Source organism: Cynocephalus volans, chromosome 6 (assembly GCF_027409185.1).
Source record: "Cynocephalus volans isolate mCynVol1 chromosome 6, mCynVol1.pri, whole genome shotgun sequence".
Taxonomy (NCBI): domain Eukaryota; kingdom Metazoa; phylum Chordata; class Mammalia; order Dermoptera; family Cynocephalidae; genus Cynocephalus; species Cynocephalus volans.
Window position 1 is genome coordinate 27677981 of NC_084465.1, and position 22367 is coordinate 27700347.

Genomic DNA, 22367 nt, shown 5'->3' on the forward strand with positions numbered 1-22367 from the left:
CTGCCTCAAAACTCCTCTCTTCCAGAAAGTGCTCCTGGCCTTCCTGCTCCAATCTGCATCTTGAGTGCATCATCTGGCTCTAGGGACACTCAGGGGTCAGAGGACCTGGGTGCTAGTCCTGCTCCTGCCACCTTTGGCTGTTACGGTCTTAGGCATTTTCTTATTTTTAAGTTCTCAGTTATCCTGCTTCAAAGGGATATGGCTACACAGTAATAGATGCTAATGTGTCTTGAGAAGTATAAAAATGCTAGAGTGCAAGCAGGGCTAGCCCGTGGGCTGCTGGGCTCTGCTGCCCTCAGCCCATGCCACTTCTCACCTGCTGATGACTGCACAGTGCTATCAGCTGTTTGGCTGCCAAGGTTAACGTCCTCCCTGGCACAATGGTGAGTGGGGTTTCACCACTGAGGGCAGGACTGGATTTTAATATTTACTTGGTGATCTTCTCTAGCCCATAGCACCAGTCAGGGCTGAGCACGAGGCAGGTGCTCAGTCTTACAATTTATTGCTTTGATTCAAGTTTCCTTGGCTAGATCCACCACCCACAGTGTGATGGCTACATCACAGTGGCAGTGGGGTGAAAACGTCCAAGCCTCTTTGTTCATCTACTGAACGTGACCTCTAGCGGAAAGCGTAGGCCTGGTCTGAGGTTCTGACGCCCGCCCAGCAGTGCTCGTCCAGGTCTTGGGACAATCTGCTAAAGGATTTTGCTTTCCCACTGGGATACAAATCCCCCCAGAATGGGTGGGAAACATGGCCTTTCTTTCGATGAGCCAATCAGATGAGAACCACAATTTGGCATGCAACCCCCAAGCAGGGCCACTGCTGTTACGGACCCAGTGTGGGATCAACCCTGGACCACTGGGAGGCCACACCAAGGAACCCCGCTCTAGGGAGTACTGTCTTGAATGTGGGACCCTCACTCCCTAATTGGAAAAACCACTCTCTAGCTGTTGCAGAAGGACGGAGCTCACCACTGCCCCAACAAACACCCTCAGCTTCAGCACCTCTTCTCCATGCACACCTGGCAGAACCGCAACCCTCCTGAAAGAGTTATCCTTTGTTATTTCCATGGAAACCACCCTACGTAGTTGCAGGAGATGAGAAAATCACCTCATCCCTTCCAAAGAGCCCACCACAATAGTGTTATTCAGAAAACACAGTCTGGATCCTTCCCCCTCCTGCCAATCTTCTCCTCCCCCAGGTGCACACAGCTACATATTATACTTGACAAAATTAACCTTTTAAAAATAATCTGGCCCTTGGAGATTGACTCAGGGCAAATGCCATTGCAAACACTGTAACTTAAAATCAATCACAGTAGAAACAAAACAAATTATGAGAGAACCAATTTGAGAGTCACCTCCATGGCTCTTTCTCCAACGATCCCAACCCTCAAGTCACTCACCATGGGTTTGCCTCAGCCATTCCCATTGAAGGGATTGGAAACAGCACCCCAGGAGCATCTCCATCCCTGGCTGACCCCAAAGAGCCTGGAAAAGCTGATGCTTTATTTCAAATCCATCCAGAATAAAATGCATAAGAAGTAAAATAAGTGCTTCCAACTTATGTTGTTTGGGAGTTTCCAGCTGTGTGTGGACATAGCCTTCATGGTGCTCCCCAGAATTCTCGGATAGGATCTTGCTCTGAATGTCAAAAGGCTCTGGGTACCCACTACTCCTGAAATCACACCAGGTTACACTGAAGCATGCAGTGAGAGGACGATAGGATGGGGAAGGGACAGGATGACTCATGTCAATGGCTGAAGAATTTGGTGAGAATCACAGATAGAGTCCACTGTGCTGGATGGACCCCCTTCCTGGTGAGAATGAGATCATGTATATATATATACCTTTGGCTTCAAGCAACATGGAGTCTTGGAGTCTCATGCCTTTGGAAGGGTGGCTTAGAAGAGTGAGAGAGAAATGGACAGAGTCGGATAAGGGATGTCCACACAAGGCTCTCTTCTCCTGGAGACACCTGGAAGCCTAGGTTTCTTCCCTCAGTGTGGTCCCTGGGGGAAGATCGCCCTTCAAGGCTTCAGCACCTGGGGTTGAGGTCCAGCTGCCGTAGCATGTCCCGCAGAGACCCCTGAAGCCTACTTAGGGCCACCACCTCCATGGAGTAGAGCGAGGCTTTCAGGACACCACCCAGGCTCTCCAGGGTCTCCTGGCCACTGGACCGGGGAAAGGGACATCTCTTGGAGGAGGCCAGCAGGTGGAGAAGAGCCCGGAGGTTCTCCAGGTCGTTAGATATTTGGATCACATTTCTGGAAGGCAGACTGGTGAGGATCTGTTGGTAGATTGCTAATATCTGGTCCATCTTGGACAAACTTGGGACAGAGCGGAGCCCAGGAATGAAGTCCAACCCAGCAACCTTCTGTTTGGAGGAGACCGACTGCTGTGCAGGAGGAAGAAGGAGAGCAAGTGCTCAGCAAGCGGGAGAAGTCATCCTGCAAAGCCCTCCACCTTCCCCATGAGCATGGAGGCTCATTCTCAGCGTTCCTCCTTTCCCCCTTCCCCTCCATCCTGATCCAAGCCCTTATTTCCTGTGCCAGGTGACTGCTGAGCCACGTAGCTGGTCTCCTGCCATTCCCTGACCACCCTACCCTCCACTTCCAGACCAACCTTCTCAAGTTGTTCCTTCCTCCAAATGGCCTCTGCTCAAGAACCAGCCACGACTCCCTACTTCTTATTCAGATGAGTCTCTTCCCGAGGCATCTTAAATCCTCCGTAAGCACCCCCATCCCCACTGACCCTCGCTCCCTTCCCCCCTCAGTGGACTACTCCATCCCAGGCAGTTTCTCTTGCCCGGTTCTCCACGCAGTCCCACCTCCTTAGCGATCAAGGCTGTGCCTCCAGCGAGTGCCCTGACTGCCTCCTCTGCTCCATAGACTCTAGTTAACAGGAGGGGGCCTCCCCATCCCAACTGCCACAGCACTTACTCTCGACACCATCCAGGTAGAACCCTCTGGATCTATCAGGTGCAGCCTTGCTGCTTAACTACTTTGAAAGAAGGAGACATAAGGATTTTTCTCTATGAAATGCCCCAAACTCTATCTAGTTCTAAGTAGTCCCTGCTCCTGGTCACCTGACTTCTCCCTGGTTACCCAAGGCCACTGTTAGACATCCACCGTGGCCAGTAGATGTGGAAGTCTCCAGATGGCTCCATGTTGGGGGCGTTTTCACTTGCTTTATCTAATTTAAGTCTCGTAACAACCTTGTGAAGACTCTGATATTTCCATTATCTAGATGATGAAACCAAGGCTTAAGCTTAATATCTCATGGGCAGCTGAAGTGTGAAGATTCACACTTAGTCTTCCTAATCCCAAATATAAACCTCATCTGGGAAACTCACTCTTCTTGAAAGGCAGGGCTAGCTCTAATGAGGACAAGCATCACAGGCCCTGAGTTCAGCTGAAACTGTAAGAATCCTAATGATAAGCACATCTGGAGATGGGACAGAGGCCCAGAGGGGATGCTGCTTGGAGTCTGGTCACCTGCCAATGGGACACAAGGGACTTTGCAGCTTCTTCTGGTCCTAGGCACTGGGATTGAAGGAAGTGAAGGCAGGGAGGAAGGAGAGGTAGGGAGACAGAGGGGAGAGGAGGAGAAGAGGCAACGGTCTGTGTGGAGGAAGGAGTCACGGCCACCACAACCCTCACGTGCCACTGCATGTGCCTCAGCTAACCTCTCAGGTCCGGGCTTCCCTGTGGTAGAGTGAAAATAAACACACATAGCCTCATGATATCAGAGAATCCTGTGATTTTTTAAATGGAAACATGTGGCAAAGTTAAATGCTCTTAGGGTGGTTTAGGATTAGAACCACTCACCCCTGAATCCTAGCAGGCAGAGAGGCTAAGAGAAACAACCAGAAAGAATTGGAGCCCTGTGCTTTCAAATCCTCCTCAGCTTCCAGTAGGTGCCTAGCATGCAGAATGTGCTCAATAAAGGCTTCTTAGACTATCTGGTTCCAGTCCCACTAGAAGCCAGTGCTGGGCTAGCCACAGTTTTACTTGTCGCCCTCAGACCCTCTTACCATGTGTGAAATGTCATTGATCCTGGTGACAATTGTCTTGATAAGGGTTTTGGTGTCATCCTGGATTCTTTTGATGGGCACCGCTTGAACGTAGGACAGATAAAGCCAAAGCCACAGGAATCCACACAGGGGTCCACAACGCATTTTCCTTCCCAGGATGTGCTTCTTGGGCCTGCAAACAGAAGGAACCACACGTTGCAGGGGCCAGTATCTCAGAATACCCATCTGCCCGGTTACCAACCACATAACTGGATGTGGATGAAAATGGGATTTGCCTTCTGCCCTGGGTACTACCTCCTCAAAGTCAAAGTCAATTCATTATGTGGACATAATGAAATGCAACCCCTTGGAAAAAGGATTATTGCCTGATCAATAAAACCACAATGATGTGTCCTGCAGAACACAGAGCAGTGAGCCAGGGTGTGATCAAATGGACATGGTGGTAATGATGTGGACTTCATTGAGTGCTTCCAGGGAAACAGAACAGACATTTAAGGTCTGGTATAAATCCAGTCATTTACTCACTGGATAACTTATGCATATTGCATAACCACTAAAACTCTACCTTCATCCCTATAATATACTTATCTCCTGGCTTTTATGACATTCAAATTGGATAATGTATGTGAGAGCTTAAAGGTGTGAAATGTACTCTATCATTCCCCTATTATGAGAGGAGCTGTCACATGTCCTCTCCATTCCTCTCCCATGGCAGCCTGCTGATGTCTCTGTGATGGCCTTTATCAAGTGCTTTGATTACTTCCTTTCTCTGCCACTGGGAGCCTGAATCCAAATAGCACTTACCGATTGTCTAATAACATGTCAGATGCAGTGTTATTCAGCAGGACAAACAAACAAGGAATACAGGCTATTCTGGTGCAGGAAGAAGAGCTTTGCAAGAAGGGCAAGTATGAGAAATCACAGGAGCGCAGAGGGGGCTCCCTGGAAGAAGTTTCGCCTGAGCTGGGCAGTAGAGACTGAGGAGGGGTTGGGAAGAGTAGGAAGTGGTTGGTTGCCCTAACCAGCCAAGGCACAGAGGCAAGAGAGAACAGAACACATTCACCCAGAATGTTTGAAACTTTCAAAGTCTTGGAACCATAAATTCTACAATTAATAAAATGCCGATCCTTGATTGAGCAACAAAGTTTTAATGAGATACATTGAGATACATGTATGAGATGGTAATGAGATATATTACCATTGAGGCAAAAGGTAATAAAGTATATGCAAGTCTGTGGCCAATGATCCATGCTAAGTATGCGTGTGTGCACCTGAAACTATAGTAACGTGTAAGGAAATACTAGGATGAAGGTTCTGGAGATGGTAATGAAGTTAACCTCTGCTTTTTGTGTTCTTCCTCATCTGGGTCTTGATGAAAACAGGTGATACATTTTCTGTCTGTAGGTGGCAATGTTAGTATAATTCATTTTCTGACAATATAATAAAAACAAGCACTCTGTTTATATGTTATTTATAATGCTTGATCAAAGGTTTTTTTTTTTAATCTGAATTTTACAGAAGAGAAAGAAATGAGGTTCAGGAGGAAGAGTCAACTTGCCCAAAGTGATACAGGTAGGTGGTAGAGCTGGGGGTCAGGCCCAGGGTTGCCTGACTCGGAAAGGCTGGAGGGTTTTCCACCAGACCGTACCAGCTTCCCCAGTCTTTAAGGAGAAGTCCAAATTACAAACTACCCCAATTCCCAGTCAAGGGCAGTTCCTGGGCATATAGCACCTGGGAACAAATACCCTGCTCTAGGATGAAGCTGTGAAATTGTACCCCTACAGCATCTTCAAATATGAAAAGTACTAAGTAATTTGGGAGAAGGCACTTCAAATGTTTTTGTGCTTGTTTTTTCTCTTAAAAAAGTAGAACTTCCTCTACTAACTACTTGTTACCTGAGTAACAGGCCAAATGTTTGTGGAACAGAGTCAAATAGTGCTAATCCTCAATACTATTCCCTGAAACCCTAGCAAAGGTGGGAAATCCCAGTGGTTAGGCCCCCAGGCTTCAGCAGAAGGCTCTGCCCTTATCGGCTGAGGGTCTCTGGGCAAGACGCGTAGCTTCTCTTAAAGCATCAGTTTCTATTGGTAAAATGGAGCTAACACCACAGCTTGGCACGAAGGGGGAAATGAGATGAATCTGTGAAGTCCCTGCCCACGGTGTGTGTGTCCAGCGTGTTGGGGAGAGTCAGTCAATGCTGTCTTCCTAAAAGTTATTATAATTATTGGGCATCATTGAAACGCCGGGGCGACCCTACCTGTAGCCAACCCTGAATCAAACGTCTGGCCCGCAGCCTCCCACAGGCTGTCTCCACCGTGTGCCTGGTGTTTCTGGGCCTTTCCCTGCAGCACAGGATTGAGTTGCTTCCTTTTCTAAGATTCGCGTGTTGATGACACCCTCCTTCCCAAGAGGATTTATTACCAGATTAACTCTGTCATAGTGGCTCTCACAAAACGGCCCCCTCTCGTACCTGAATGGAAAAGCAGCTTTACGAGCCCCTTTATCGCACTGACAACATGCGCCAGTGGACGCCCAAAGTAAATTGCAGCTCCTTGGACACATGGAATTGAGAGGCTGCCGCTGCGTGAGGCTGCCTAAGGGGAGGGGCCGGGTTTAGGGGAGACCCGTGGGGCTGCAGAGAGAGCTGGTAACAGATGCATCTGAGACCAGAGCGAGGGCAAGAACCTGCCCCACCAACACACATGTGCTCATGCACACATACACACACACACAAACCCATCAACATACACAATCCTCTTTAGTAGAGGGTACTAGTTGTCCCCAATATCTAGTCTTCTCTTCCTCCCCAGTAACAGAAAATCCCAAGTCTTAGACAGGGTTGTGGTCATCCAGAATAAATAATATAATTCCCAGCTTCCCCAATACCTGTTAGCTGTCACCATGAATTCCAGCTAAGGAAGCAGGGAGGTGTCATGGAGGAGGTGGCATCTGATAAGGGTCCTGAGAATGGGTAGGAATTGTGAAGGTGAGGGACGGGGCAGCCCTGCTGAGGTGGGTTCAGGAGATGAGGGCCCCCAGCTGGCAGAGGGTGTGACAGCTCGGGCTAGGATTGTGGAGGCTGTGAGTGCCAGGGAGGGAGAAGAGGCTTCCTTCTGCAGAACTGAGGAGCGGTGTGTTCAGCCAGGAGGACTAGAAGGATGGGGATGGAAACTGGAAGAGGCAAGAGGAGAGGTTTGGGAATGAGGTGGTGGGGGACATGCTGATCCGCTAGTACTGGTGGGACGTTCAGGTGGCCTGTCCAGTTCGGCTGTGCATGTTGACCCAGGAGCACTGGCTGGAGCTGCCACGGTGGGGAGCGGGGTAGGTGAGCAGGGAGGACGGGGCCGCCAGCCGTCTGCCTGGCCCACAGAGCCTTCTCTCTGCACAAGTTTCCAAAGCGGTTTTGAACATTCAGGAGCTGTCATTTTCTATGAGTTAAAAGATGAACCGCTGAAATGATGATACAGCATCCTCTCTCTTTTATTTCCTCTGCGCAGGGTTGAGGTAGAGCCTGGAAAAGGTGGGGGCACTTGGGGCAGGCAGGGAGGGCAGCGAGGGCTGGGCCACGTGCGCGCCCCGGGTGGGGGCCTTGCCCCGGCTCCTCACAGCCCCGCTCTGCGGTCTCCTCTCACCACCCGCCCTTCTCTCCCTGGGCCACCTCGCTCACTAGCTTCTCTGCAGGCTGCCATCCTCCTTTAATCAGGCCCAGCCATTCCCCATCATCTCTACCATCATCCCCTGCCATGGGTGCACAGGAGAAGAAAAGAGAAAAAATAGAAAGTGGAGCCCCCAGGGCAGCACTAGACAATACAATGAAATCACAGAAAACATGGAAACAGGCCAGCGAGAGGCTCATATCACCGCACCACTGACCCACCACGGTTCCCTGCTGTCTGACTTCACCTGGGTCCTTGGCACCTGCCCCACCTTTGCTCATCCTCAGGTGACTCTCGCCCCTGTCCCCACTTGGCAGTTCTATGCAGAGCCCCACTCACTCACACCCCCGCCCCCGCCTTCTCATTCTCCACAGACAAGCTTGCCTCCTATTTCCCAAAGAAGCTGGGGGCTCCAGACCTGAGCTCCCCCACCTTCCCTCCACCCCAGGGGGCCTCTATGTTAAGGAGGGTGCAAAAGCTGTCTGGCAGCTTCTCTAGATCTAGGCTGGACGACTTGCTGAGTCAGGGACAGGCCTGCCCACAGCCTTCCCATGACAGCATAGCAGGGTGGGCTGGGGGACAGTGGGGGCTGGGGAGGGCTCTAGGTCGCACAGGCACTCATGGGTAGAGCCTGCTAGCCCTGACCTGTCCAAGCTCCTCTGCCTGTCTTCTGGTCAAAAGTACCAGAGATTAGCAGGGGACCCAGCACACTCTTCTCTCCCTGCTTCTCTTCTCCAGACAGCAGTTTCTTTGCATCCCTCACTGGTAGTCGTTTGCATGCTGGTGTGAATTAAATTCAGGTAATGTGGTATTTGCTGTTAATTATGAGGAAAAGCTTTGGCTAATCCAAGCCCTCTCCCCATACAAATGCTCCCTCTGGGCTCCCCTCCCGTTCTTCCTTCCCACCCTTCCTTTCTTCCTTCCTTTCTCCAAAACTCCAATTTGGAAGGGCCTTGGGGATGAGGAAAAGACAAAAAAGGAAATAAAGACAGAGAAGACTGGAAGAAGATTGGTCCTTCAAGTTGCCAGAGTCTAGTGGAACAGACAGAAGCTTGAACAACTCATTTTAACACAACCACCAGGTTGTGCTAAATACCACTCAGGAAGTTATGAGGAAAGGAGTGTGGAACTGGAGGGACAGGCAGGCATCGGGTGACTCTGAAGAGGGGACGAGAGTTTTGCAAAGGAGGCAATGTGTGAGCCGAGAACCTGAAGGCCAGGAGCTTCCCAAGGGTAAGATGGGAAGCAGGACACTCCAGGTCAAGTTGGGGAGTTGGGGAAAACCATGGTGGGTTTGGGAGAATTCAATATGGTAGAGGATGGAGTGTGTGAGACTGGAGAGCTAGACATTTTGGGGCTTGATTCCACGTGTAGTAGGGACCTGCTCGGGGACCTGCCCTACCCAGGACACACACACACACACACACACACACACACACACACAAACACGACCCCTGGTGACCATGTTATTATTTACGATCCAGCTCCCGTGGCCACAACTTCCTGACCACTGGTAGGCAGGAGACCAAGAGCCTCTTCTCTCTTTCCTTTCCTTGTCCCTTCTTCCTCCAATCCCCTGATTGGGTCAGCCAGCTCCTCTTCCAGGAATTTAGAGTAGGGCTTCAAAGTTCATCTCTGTTGAGGGCTTGGAAGCTCTGGGGTAGCCACATTTGGCCTCAGGTGCATGGAGTAGCCGAGAGGAACCAGAGTCCACACAGCCACTAAGAGGTGGATTATGATCGCTGCCGGGATTCCTTCCTGACCTTCTTGTTGTTTCGTAACTATTTTGGTTCATGGCCCTCATGAGGCTTGATGGCCCTCCCTGTCCTTAGCCTCCAGTGTAAGAGACTCTTTTCCACTTATACTCACTTGAGTAGCTTTCAACTTTGGGAATATATTTTTCACTCAGGAGACATACAGGTAAACACACATGTGTAAGAGAAATAAGTATCAAGAAATAAATTTCACCCTACCAGGTGCAAAAAATAAATCCTCTTTTGCAACCCAAACACAGTTTAAAGTGATGGGGGTATTGATAACCATAAAGGTTGATTCGGTAGAATTGATCACTAAAAAGCACAGGACATGAGGGAAATCTCAGCAATATTGATTTAGTATTCCAATTTCATGATGACATGATACATCAAGATGGGAAAAAGAAAAAAAGAAAGAAAATTCATCCTTACTATAGACAATGCACTCCTGAAAGTCTCAGTTCTTTTTTCAAATGTTGGTCACAATATACAGTTTGAAAAACACTGAGTTAGCATGAGGAATTTTCTCTTATTTGCAAGCAAAAGCCTTGTTTGAGAAATCATGTTAACATACTTAAGCAGTAGCCAGGATGTTGGTGTGGGGTTACATTCTTCCTGTTCATCAGAAATTACCTTTATTTCTTATCTCAACAAGGATAACAAATAGGATTCAACTCTTTTGTCAATTCTGATCAATTTTTAGTGGCTCCTTTGAGTGCCATATGAGGGCAATTCGAAGCCCCAGCCAGACTCAGAGGGAGACAGTGCCATGACCAATCAGTGATGCCTGCACTTGTTCCAGTGTCTACCAAGGGCCTGGCACAGAGCAGGTGTTCATTAAATACTTGGTGAATGAATAAATGAAATATTTCCCATCCCTGATCTTCATTGGCTAACTGGGGTAACCTACATCTATAATGGTTCACCTATTCCTACCTCAAAGTCACATCCTAGAATTCACGTTTTCCCAGCAGGAATTCCTAAGGAGCTGTCTTAATGAAGACAGAAAAAGCTTCAGTGTCAAGCCTCCCTTTCTTGGGAAACTTGGTCTGCCTCCTTCACCCCCATATCCTCTAGCACCCACGTGGGCCCTGATTCCCTAGCTCCTTAAGCTCTGCTCCATCTTGCCTGTCATCCCTGGGTGCTCCCTGCGGGGACTGATTCGTGAGCCTGGCTCCTGCTCCTGCATTCTGGGCTCTGCCCTTCTATCTCCTCTGTGGCTTCTCTTCTCTTCCTTGGCATCCCCCAGCCTGGGGCACCCCAGAGCACAAATGCCATGGGGACTAAGTCTTCATGGTATCAGTGAAATGTCAGCTTGGATGTTGATTATAGATTCAGTTCCAGAGAGCTAATGAACAAACTGAGCAGGCAAAACGGTAACATGTAGTTGTGAGAAGCAAAGCACATCTGTAGTCATGGGAGGAAGGAGTGGAAAGTCCATGGGCCCAGGCACCAGGTGTGTTGTTCTTAAGCAGAAGCAGCCTCTCTTTCTGTTTCTCTCAGACAACCTTGCAGACAAAGAACTTCAAGGCTTTCTGCTGGGAGGCCAGAATGGACTGTGGCTGCTGGAATCCTGCTGTACTAGATTGAATTATGTCCCCCCTCAAACTCATTGGAGCTGGAATTGTGTCCCCCAAGTTTTATGTATTAGAAACTTGGCCCCACTGTGACTGTTAAGAGGGTGGGAAATCCTATTATGGTAGTTGAAAGGTGGGACCTTGAAGAGGTGATTGGATTGTAGGACCATGCAGCAGTGAATGGATTAATAATGATGGTCAGGGGTGTGGTTCTGAGGGCTTTAAAAGAGGAGAGTCTGTCTCTCTCTCTCTGCTCTGTCTGCTCCCACCATGTTGCAATGTTGGGTCACTGGGTCACTGTCACCACAACCAGATGTGTTCCTTGGTCTTTGGATTTCCCAGCCTCAGAAACTGTAAGCGATAAATTTTGTTTTCTTTATAAATCACCCAGTTCCACGTATTTTGTTATAAGCAACAGAAATAGACTAATACACCTACCCCTTGTGTGGACGCAGCCTGTCTACTGATTGACTGACTGACTGAGTGCTGGGGAATTTGGGTTGGTTTTCCTTTAAATCACACAGATGCTATTGACGGATGCATACACCGTGAGGGCTCTACTCCCCTGGAGCCCCTTCTCTCTCCATGACTCCCATTCCCCCCAGGTGGCATCCAGGCTGGGGTGGGACAATGACCTGGGTTCTGTGAGGAGAGCTCTCCCGGAAGGCACCTCCACGCCCTCCCTTGCAAGGGCCACTTAGACACATGAGGCATGCGCCTGGGGCTGGTGGGCAGGAATTCATTGCAATCTCCCTGCTCAGAACCCAATCTTGGTGCTTGTAGCCATTTCCCTGAATGGAGGGGGAGGAAAATATTTCCCCCAAATACCAAGAAGAGTTATTTTGGGTATAACATGAACCAACTATGAGAAAGATGCTCCTTTGGCCAACATGGAAATGTTCCCCTCAGCCCAGTGTCCTCAATCGTAGAGAAAGGAAAGAATCTAAAAGCATCCACTGTTTTCCCCTTGCCTTTTCTCCCTGCTGATCATGTGGGCGTTGGAATGGGAGCAGCTGGGTTGTTAGAAGCCTGCCTCCTTCCACGTTTGGTTCCGCAGACCGTCCTGCTGGGAAAGAGACTGGGACACTCTCTCTCCCCAGTGCCAGCTGCCGCTGCCCACCTCAGAATTCTAAAGCGTAAACACAGTGCAGCTGACAGAGCCCAGCTCCCACACAGCAAAGGACGGTCAGTGAGCCTGTGCTCCTGCGATGGCACTGCCAAGTCCCTGCCCTCTGCCCACCTACCCTGAAGACCACCCCTCCAACAGAAACTAATCGTCTTGTCCTCTCCAAAGCTGCTATTCTCAGATGACAACTAGGCCACTAATGCTACTCGGATCTAACTGTATTTAAGGTGTCACTTTTCCAGAGCTCCACCATCTTTAAGTTATAGAGACAGGAGTGTAAACGCAGCCACACCCGCAATGAAATCTACGCCAAGCCCGGACAGAAGGAAGGCTAGAGGTGGGCCCGGGGGGTCTCAACAGTGTGTATTTAGTGGTCTTGGCAAGAAACGTGCTCACAGTGAGAAACAAGCGGGTGACAAGCCCTTCCCTGACCCTCTTTTCTGTCCCCCAGAGACACCCCATTGTATTTATTGTGAAGAAGTCAATTCGCGTGGCTTTGAGGCCACATGTGGTGACACCCAGCACAATTTCTCCGGGAGACTGGAGTTCTTTCTGACAGTTTTTCTCCCCACGTCTACTCCGTGGCTGTCCTCCCGGGCCTTGGTCTCGCACAGCCCCTCCCATTCACAGAGGGGGACCTTCGCCGGAAAATGACACCTGAGCTGTTACCTGTAGAGCAAGTACTCTAGTCCTCAGAACCCGAATCCGCACACCCGAGTCCCCCCGCCTCCAACTTTATCCCCTCCAGGTGGCGGAGGGCACCCTGGTCTTCGGGGATGTGTTCAGGACAATTTCCAAAGCATGTCAGCTCCGCGGACGCGACGAAGGTGACGGCTGTGACAGTCTCCTGGGGCCCTAGCTGGCTCTGCGAGGAACAGAATCCAACGCCCAGCCCCGAATCCAACGCTCCCCAGCTCCCACCCGCCTTCCCTCTGGCTAGAACTCGGTGCAAAGCTACCACGGTCCAGAACCAAGCCGTCCGCCCTGCCCCCCGCCTGCCTCAGTTTCCCGGGGGTTTAGGGTGGGGTGGGGTCCAGTGGCTTGCCAAGACTGACGGCGGAGGAGAAGGGAGCTCGCGGGGGCCTTACCTCGCAGCGGCTGGCTCGGCGATCGCTCCGGGCCCCATGCCCGCCCGCCCCTCTTATAGCCGCCCCAGCACAACTTGCGCAAGTCCCGGGCAGGTCCGGGCACACCCGGAGCGCCGGCTCCCGCCCCGCCCCGCCGGGCAGCGTGGGACCGGGCGGCCTCGCCGGGCCTCGAGGGAGGGCTGCACCGAGTCTGGGGGTGGCCGGCAGGAGCGAGAAATCTTCGAGGTCCCTCCAGAGGCTCCTGCGCGAGTGTGGCGCAAGGAGCAGCGCGGGGTGCGCCCGGGGCGGGGTGGCGATGGGGGCTCCGCGGGGCCGGCGGGGGGTCGCAGGCCGGGGCGTCCGCGGCGCTCAGCCCCGACGGCCCTGGGCGCCCGGGGAGCCCGGGGTTAGAGGGAGCGGCCCGCGGGGTGCCCCGCGCCCCCGCCCGGAACGAGGGGGCTGCTCGCCCCAGCCCTGCTCTGGCGCGCGGAGAGCCGGCTTCCAAGGCTAAGGGCGGGTTGTCTCCGGTGGGCACCCCCGGGAGACACGAGTCCCCAGGTTAAGAGGGGTCAGCCTCCAAGGCTGCATGCCGTGCGCTCGCTGAGGACGGCACCTGGCCCTGCGGCCTTTGAGGACGTTCCCGACGCGCCAGGAGTCCCCATTGCAACCGGTATTTCCTGTGTACAAAGGTGGGATGTCCCAGCCATAGCGGTGCTCTCGCAGCCTCTGAGTAGTGCGGTGCTACCCTCGGGCTTCAGAGATGAGAACATGAAGTCCGCGGAGGTTAAGTGGCTTCCCGCACAACCTGCAGCTGGTAAGGCACAGACGCGGGCCAGGGTCCCAGGGGCAGCGAACGACTGGATCACGCCCATTCCGGTTCCCGCAGCCAAGAGCAGCTCCCAGGACAAAGCGATCTGTTAAGAACCAGCCCATCATGGAAGAACTATGGATCCACAAACCATGCCCAGGAACTAAATCCTGCCATCACCTGGTTTGATACCACCCATGAGCTAAGAAGGGTTGTCACATATTTAAATGGTTGAAAAAAATCAAAAGAATAATACCACTTGTTCTGATGTGTGAAAATTATAGGAAATTTATATTTCAGTGTCTATAGATAAGTTTTGAATTTTGTCAACAAAAAATTGTGGAGACTTTTTCTCTCTTGTTGTATAAATAGCTACAAAATATCCTTGATTTTGCCTCTTGGCCTGCAGAGACTGAAGTATTTACCATCTGGCCCTTTGGAGAAGTTTGCCAGCCCCTGAACTAGGGAACATACACACACCGCGCCTTGGCTCCTCCCAGCCTTTCTTCCTGCCCGTCCCTCGTGGGGATGCCTGGCTGCTCATCCATCCCTTCTCTAGGTGGAATCTCCCCCATTCCACTGGGGTCTCTCTTTCCATCATTGAAGAAGCTCGTCCTGGTTACAGTTCCAGCCAACTCCCCTCCTCCCTGCTGGGGTGAGTGGCCGGTTCCATCTCCTGCCCTAGGTTGTAAGTGGACTATTTAAGTCCTGGTATCTTCACAGTGCCAAGCAAACATGGGTGTCCAGGAAAACTTTGCTGAACTGAACCCCAGGGGTACCACACACCACAGAGCTGATTTTTGGCATGTGGGATTCCTCTAGACTTGAGGCCACTGGGAGAGTAGATTTTTAAAACTTGGATAAATACACCTGCAGTGATGATGGTGTGGAGGGAATGAGGAAAGTCAGGCTCACACAGATCAGGAGGCACTAGTCACACTGCATTTGAGATTTCCTAATGAAACATGCTCTCCAATGACTGCATTCCATAAGATGGTAGGGGTCTGTTTTATTCACTGCTATACCCCCAGTTCATAGCTCAGTACCTAGCCCAAAGTATCTCATTTTTAAAAGATATTTTGAAATGGAAATTTCCAACATACAGGAAACTAGTCAATAGTATAATGAACTACAATATACTCATTGCCTAGATTTTATTATAATTATATTATTATTATTATTGGCATAAACAAGAAAAATTTATTTATTTCTCACAGTTCAGGAGGCTGGAATGTCCAATGTCAAGGCACTGGCAAATTCAATGTCTGCTGAGGAACTGTGTCCTTGCATGGTGGAGAGCAAAGCTAGATCTTTAGGAACTCACGTGAGAACTCTGATCCCATTTATGTGGCCTCCATCTTCATGATCTCATCTAACCCTAATTGTTTCCCAGAGGTATCTCCTCCTATTACCATCACATTTGAGGGTTGGGTTTCAACATATGAATTTGGGGGGAACATGTACACTCAGTCCAAATATTCCACCCATTGGCCCCCCAAATTTCATGTCCTTCCCACATGTAAAATGCATTCATTCCATCCCAAAGGCCCCAAAAGTCTTAACTCATTCCTGCATCAACTTTTAAGCCTAAATTCCAAAGTGTCATCCCAATATCACATAAATCAGATAAGAGTGAAATGTGAGGGAATATTCACACCAAGGCAAAACTCTTCGGCTATGAACCTATGCAACCAAACCAGCTGTGCACTTCCAAAATACAATGGTGGAACAAGCATGGGCTAGACATTCCTATTACAAAAGGGAGAAGACAGGAGAAGAGGAAAAGGTGACAGTTCCCAAACAAGTCCAAAACCCAGAAGGTAAACTAAAGACTTTCCAAATTCTTTACATTTATAGGGTTTCCCTCCATGCTGCATTCTCATGCACACTCAGAGGTTGTGCAATAAATGAGTGTTTCCACATTCTCTACACAGGGTTTATCTCCACTATGAATTCTTTCATGTCTTTGAAAGGACTGTGATAACTGAATGTTTTCCCACACACCTTGCATTCATAGAGCTTCTCTCCAGTATGATTTCTTTAATGTATTCAAACAGTACTGGGACACTCAAAGGCTTTTTGACGTACTCTGCATTTATAAGGTTCATCTCAGCATGCAGCATATATGTTTTCAAACCATTTTGAGAGAAATGAATGCTTTCCCACATTCCTTGCATTCATAGGGTTTCTCCCCAGTGTGAGTTCTTTCATGTATTTGAAATGAACTGGGACAGTCAAAGTCTTTCCCACATTCCTCACATTTATAAGGTCCATCTCCAATGTGGGCTATCATGTGTTTTCGAACATTTGGGAGACAAATGAAGGTTTTCCCACATTCCTTATACTCATAGAGTTTCTCTCCAGTGTGAGTTCTTCCATGTATTTGGATGATCAAAGACTTCCCCACTTTCCTCACATTTATAAGGTCCATTTCCAGTGTGGGCTATCATGTGTCTTCCAACACTTGTGAGAGAAATAAATGCTTTCCCATATTCCTTACATTCATAGGTTTTCTCTCCAGTGTGAGTCTTTCGTGTCTTTGAAGAGTTACAATACTGAAGGCTTTCCCACAGTGTTTACATTTATATGGTTTCTCTCCATATTCGTGATACTTGTATGGTTCATGTCCAGTGTGAGATATTATATGCCTACTAAGGGATGAATGATGCATGAAGATTTTCCCACACAAACTACATTCTTATGGTTTTACTACAGCGGAAATTGTCTTGTTCAGAGTAAAATTTGGAATTTGGCTGGAGGTTTCTCCAAATTGACTTCCTTCCTTATTTCCAAAGAGTCTCTCTAACATACGATTGCTTAAATTTCCCCCCTTATTTTTGTATTGATCTTCCATGTTCTAGTCTTCCAATTTTTTTCCAGAGGCCAGATTCCTGAAGGTTTCCTGCATCACATCTCTGTAGAGTTTCTTCTGGAAAGGATGCAGTAAAGCCCACTCCTCCAGGGTGAAGGTCACAGCCACATCTTCAGAGTCCACTGAGTCCATTTCCCAGCTTCTGGGGTGTCCAGGTGTTCTCCTGTGGTTGCTGCAGGTCACAGTGCACCAGTGGCTGTGGCAGAGCCAAGTGGGACCTCTCTGGACAGAGGAGACCAGGTTCCCAACACTAGGGGTACAAGAAAGCAACAATTATTACTTCCCACATTTCCTTAATTTATTTTTTGGCAAAGTATTTTAAAGCGAATTGCAAACATCATGACATTTTATCCCTAAATACTTCAGAGCTTCCTAAAAAATAAGAAAGAATGTTTATATAAGCTCAAGACCATTATCACACAATAGTAATTCCTTAACATCATGAGCTAGTCTACGTCAAATTTCCCCAGATGTCTTAGAAATATCTTTTATTGCTGCATTGTTTGAACCTGGTTGTTTCGATCTTAATTAATAAGCACAAGGGTACTTCAAAAAGTTCATGGAAAGATTTGTATTATCTTTCAATTCTATTTTTCCGTGAACTTTTTGAAGTACCCTCATACTACTGAGGGAAGGAAAGAAGAAAGGAAATTGAGCTATATATATGTGTGTAGAAGTCAGAAGTTGTTAGCATTGACTATGATTTATAATTATACCACCACCAAAAAGGGCAGAAACCAACTTAATGTCTGATACTGGAAGTCAGTAAGATGATTGAAAAGCCACATTAGAGTAATATGCAGACATTTAAAATTATATTGAAAAATAATATTTAATGATATAAGAAAAATAATTATATTTTGTAAACTGGAAAGAAACAGATTACAAAATGGAACATGTTTTCTGACCATACATGTGCAGATACGCACACATTCACAACAAAATATAACGTTGTCATTACTGGGAATGGGATTAGGAATGATTTTTAATCTTTTTGCACCTCTGTGCCTTTTAAAAATGTCCACAATGAAATTAGTTTTTAAAGAGAAATTTTTTACATCCTACAGAATTGCTGGGTTTTTGTTTTGTTTTGTTCTGTTTTGTTTTTCATATACAGGCTGTAGCACTGACTTGCTGGTGATGCTGGATGTAATCAAGCTTTTTCTGGTCCCCAATACCTCAGTAACTTTGCTGTAAGTAAAGTCTTAGCTTATTTGCAAGGCGTGGCAGCCTCGGGCTTACCTGTCTCAGCATCACCTTCTTTGGGGTCACCACGTGGGCTGGGACCTGGGGTTATTGCCAGAACTCAAGCAGCACTTGAGACCACACTGTGAAGTTATGGACTGCATATCTGCATCTATTCATCATCCATCCATTTTTTTGCATTTGATTGATTTTTAAAATACTATTTTATCTTCCAATAAATAATAGATGACAGGGTTTAAAAAGTTCAAAAGGGTCAAAGAGATATGATGGTTCAGTTTCCCACCTCCAAGTCCTCCTTCCCTCCTTAGAAGTAACTGTTGTTACCAGTTTCTGTCATGTCCTTCCAGGGATATTCTTTTTCTATCCTTCATATATGTATTTGATTAAAAAACAAAACCCCAGGCAAATGATCTCATACTATTCACACTACTGTTCCTGCCCTTTGTCTTTACATTTTTTATTTTGAAAATTATCAAATCTCCACAATATATTTACAAGGGAAAAGGCATAACAAATCTCCATTTGCCTGTCATCCAGCTCCAACCATTATTACTTACTTCTTTCACTTAACATATCTAGAATATAATTTCTTACCAGTATACATAGAGCTGTGCCAGTCTTTTTAAAGTCAGCATATATTCTGCACCATAATCTATTTAACCATATTGTTACATACATAATTTAAAGATACTAATTTGAGCAATATGTGAGTATATCTGTGGGAGAAATTCTGGTAAGTAGAATTGTTGAGTTAAAGGGTAGGTCCATTCAAAACAGAAATATATTGCCAAGTTACATTCCCTAGAGATTGCACCAATTTACTTAGGCAATTGGCCACACGTCCCAGTGGCTTAAGCATGAACAGCCTTTAGTTATCTCTCACAACCAGCAGACTGAAGGTGGGCAGGTGCAGCAGTGCAGCAGCATCACCAGTGGGAAAGACAGGGCAGAAGCAATAGGTTTTCTCTTCTGGAAATTCTTTTTTTCAAGTTAAGGAAAGGAAGTACAATTTTCCCCTTATTTCTCATTGGCCAGAACTGGGACATATGCCCTCCTCTAGACCAATCACTGGCAAAATGGAATGTGACTGCTGTGGTTGATTTAGACCAATCATAAGTCTTCCGCTGGGGCTGGGGTAGATCAAAGTAAATGAAGTGGAAGTTCCATCCTTTCCTGAAAGAACTGGGGTTTCACGAACTTGGAGGAAGGGGAGACGGAATGGCTCATGGGTGTGTAACAAAGGGTGCTTACTGTACTCAACTGTGGTGTGTTATCTAACTTCTGATAGACTCGACTTTAATATTAAATAGTAAAACTTAAAAATCCTTTTTGTGGGGCCGGCCCGTGGCTCACTCGGGAGAGTGCGGTGCTGATAACACCAAGGCCCCAGGTTCGGATCCCATATACGGATGGCCGGTTCGCTCACTGGCTGAGTGTGGTGCTGACAACACCAAGTCAAGGGTTAAGATCCCCTTACCGGTCATCTTAAAAAAAAAAAAAAAAAAAAATCCTTTTTGTTTTAACTCTGACAACCTTCACAATTAAAAAAAAGGAAGTAAGTTCAGCCCTTTGAATTTGAATAATTCTTTTTATTTTTCAAAGCACTTTCATGATCTCATTGGATTTTGTCAGTAACCCACAGAAAGGCAGAGCAGGCTTTAATTTCTATGTTATCAATGGGACGCTGAGATCAGAGGGACGGGGACTCACCCAGCAAGTTAGTGGCAGAGCCTGACTCTGGCCTGTTTTTGGTCACCTGGCCTGTTCTCATCTTTACACAACATTTCCTCCTTACAGATACAAAAAATGATCATTAGATGCCACAGTTCTCAGTGGAGGTGGCCTCTGCAGTTCTGAACCGATGACAGTGGAGAGTTACAGGTCTCAGCCATGAGCTGCAGTCTCACGTGGGTGCTCCGGGGCCTGAAGAGAAGCTCATGGAGCCTGTGCTTTGTGGAGTGATCAGTGGTACCCCATTGAGAGAAAAGAAAGGCAGGCAAAGGTTAAATCTCTGTTCTTAAATCTCTGTTCTGATTTCAGGTAATCTCAAGCAGCTTCTCTTATATGAAATACGCCTTTTGGCCCATATTGAGGTGGGGTCTACACAGGCCTGTAGATAGGACTACAAAGCAATAGATAATTTAGTTAAATAATGGATCTATTATTTTCTAGAATTAAATATTTATTTGTGTGTGTGTGTGTGTGGACTGGATTCGTCCTTTTTGTATGTACGTGGCCTGTTAGGGGTGAGCTACTCAAGGGCAAAGGCAATATCTTATTTGTCTCACCGTTCCCAGCCCCTGCACAGTGACTGATGCTTAGTAGGGGCTCCATAAATACCTGTCAGATGCGTGATGTGTGATGCATGAATGCTCTGAGCTCTTTCTGCCAATGACTGATGTTCTCCCTGTTATCATCTATCAAAGCACTCTGTTTACTTCTACATAGGACCAATCAAAAGCTATAATCAACCAATCAATGAGTTAATAACTAATCTATTTTTTTGTCTCCATCATGAGAATGTAAGTTCCATGACGGTCAAGACTGTATCTGCCCAGTCCCAGGGACTGATACATAGTAAGTGTTCCATGAACTATCAAACAAAGCTCTGAGCACATGTTTGTATTTTTACTTTTTAGCAGTGCCTGGCACATAACACAGTAAGCCCTCAATAAAGATCTATGAAATAAATGCCTGACTGAATATGACAGTGACTTCATGTTAAGACACTTCTGACAAGCCATGGTGAAGACTGCAGCTTGACAAGGCAGAGCAGGGCCAGGGAGCCAGACTGCCCAGAGGTGCTGCAGATAGACAGACAGCCCACCATGAGGTCTGCTGGCTTCCATGGGACCACACCCACACTTATGACCTCTCACCACTTTGGGATCTGACCTATTTCTCGACTTTCTGGTTTGCCTGATGATTTTGCTCACTAACAAATGATCCATTGTATTTATTCAACTCCCTGAAAAACGGAGTTTCAGTTTTTTGCTTTAGTTGGGTAATTCCGGCTCAGGCTTTGAGCTTCTGCTGTGGATTGAATGTTTCCCCCAAAACTCACTGAAGCTTGATCTCCATAGTAACCATGTTAAGAGGGTGGGAAATCCAGTTAAGGCATTTGAAAAGGTGGGAACTTTAAGAGGTGATTAGATTGTGAGGACTGTGCCCTCGTAAATGGACTGATCCATTCATGGAATAATGGGTGTGGTTCTGATGGCTTTATAAAGTGAGAAGGTTAGCTCTCTCTCTTGCTCAGCCCATTCTCACCATGTGACACCCTAGTCATCATGGGACTCTGTGTAGAGTTTCCACCAAGAAGAAGGCCCTCACCAGATGTATTCCCTGGACTTTGGAATTTCCAGCCTCCTAAACTCTAAGAAATAAATTTCATTTCTTTATAAATTACCCAGTTTCAGGTATTATGTTATAGGCAACAAAAAACAGACTAATACAGCTTCGAAGAGGCCTTCCTGGTGGAGGAGGGTGGGGGGGGACAGACACAACCATATCTAGATGCTGACTCGCTCATGCCTACTCTTTTCTAGGAAGAGGCTGCTCCTTAAGGGGTCCCCATTTTCTAAAGGCTCAGGTTATATGAAAACACAAGGTTACCCAGCTTGTTAGAGTTTGCTCTCCGCCTGCAGGCTGGGTCTGTTCATGTGGTGAGTGGAGCACTAGGCTGCCTAAAGAGGAAAGGCTTTAGATTTGGTCTCTGGGTGGGTCAGTTGGCTTTGCTGTGCATCAGTTCAACAGGCAGTGATGACTGCTGGAGTCGGTGGGCGTGATAGAAATGAGAAAGCCAGGGACCTTATCTTCAGGATGCAGACATTTCCAGGTCTGTAATGGATTGAATTATGTCCCCCCACAAACTCAATGAAGCTTGAATTGTGTCCCTCAAGTTCTATGTATTAGAAACTTGTCCCCCACTGTGACTGTTAAGAGGGTGGGAAATCCTATTATGGTAATTGAAAGATGGAGCCTTGCAGAGGTGATTGGATTGTAGGACCCTGCAGTAGTGAATGGATTAAAAATGGTGGTCAGGGGCGTGGTTCTGAGGGCTTCAAAAGAAGAGGAGAGTCTGTCTTTCTCTCTCTCTGCTCTGTCTGCTTCCACCGTCTTGACAATGTGAGACCCCTGGGTCACTGTTGCCACCACCAGATGGACTTCAGACTTCTCTGCCTCAGAAACTGTAAGCAATAAATTTCATTTTCTTTATAAATCACCCAGTTCAGTGTACTTTGTTATAAGCAACAAAAACAGAAT

General features: G+C 47.6%; 1 protein-coding gene across 1 annotated transcript; it reads right to left on the reverse strand.

The window, feature by feature from the left end:
- Positions 1–2037: 2037 nt before the first annotated feature.
- LEP (leptin) lies at positions 2038–4179 on the reverse strand. The gene is made up of 2 exons (XM_063101311.1): positions 4036–4179; positions 2038–2397 (listed from the first exon to the last, which is right to left on the reverse strand). The coding sequence occupies exons 1-2, from the start codon at positions 4177–4179 to the stop codon at positions 2038–2040; spliced, it is 504 nt and encodes a 167-aa protein (XP_062957381.1).
- Positions 4180–22367: the final 18188 nt, after the last annotated feature.

Bases quoted from the DNA above. Each gene is read 5' to 3' on its own strand.
- LEP (XM_063101311.1), bottom strand. From the start codon at position 4,179: ATGCGTTGTGGACCCCTGTGTGGATTCCTGTGGCTTTGGCTTTATCTG. The intron at 2,398-4,035 runs GTAAGAGGGTCT...CCTCCTGCACAG, and splicing joins TCAATGACATTTCACACATG to CAGTCGGTCTCCTCCAAACA.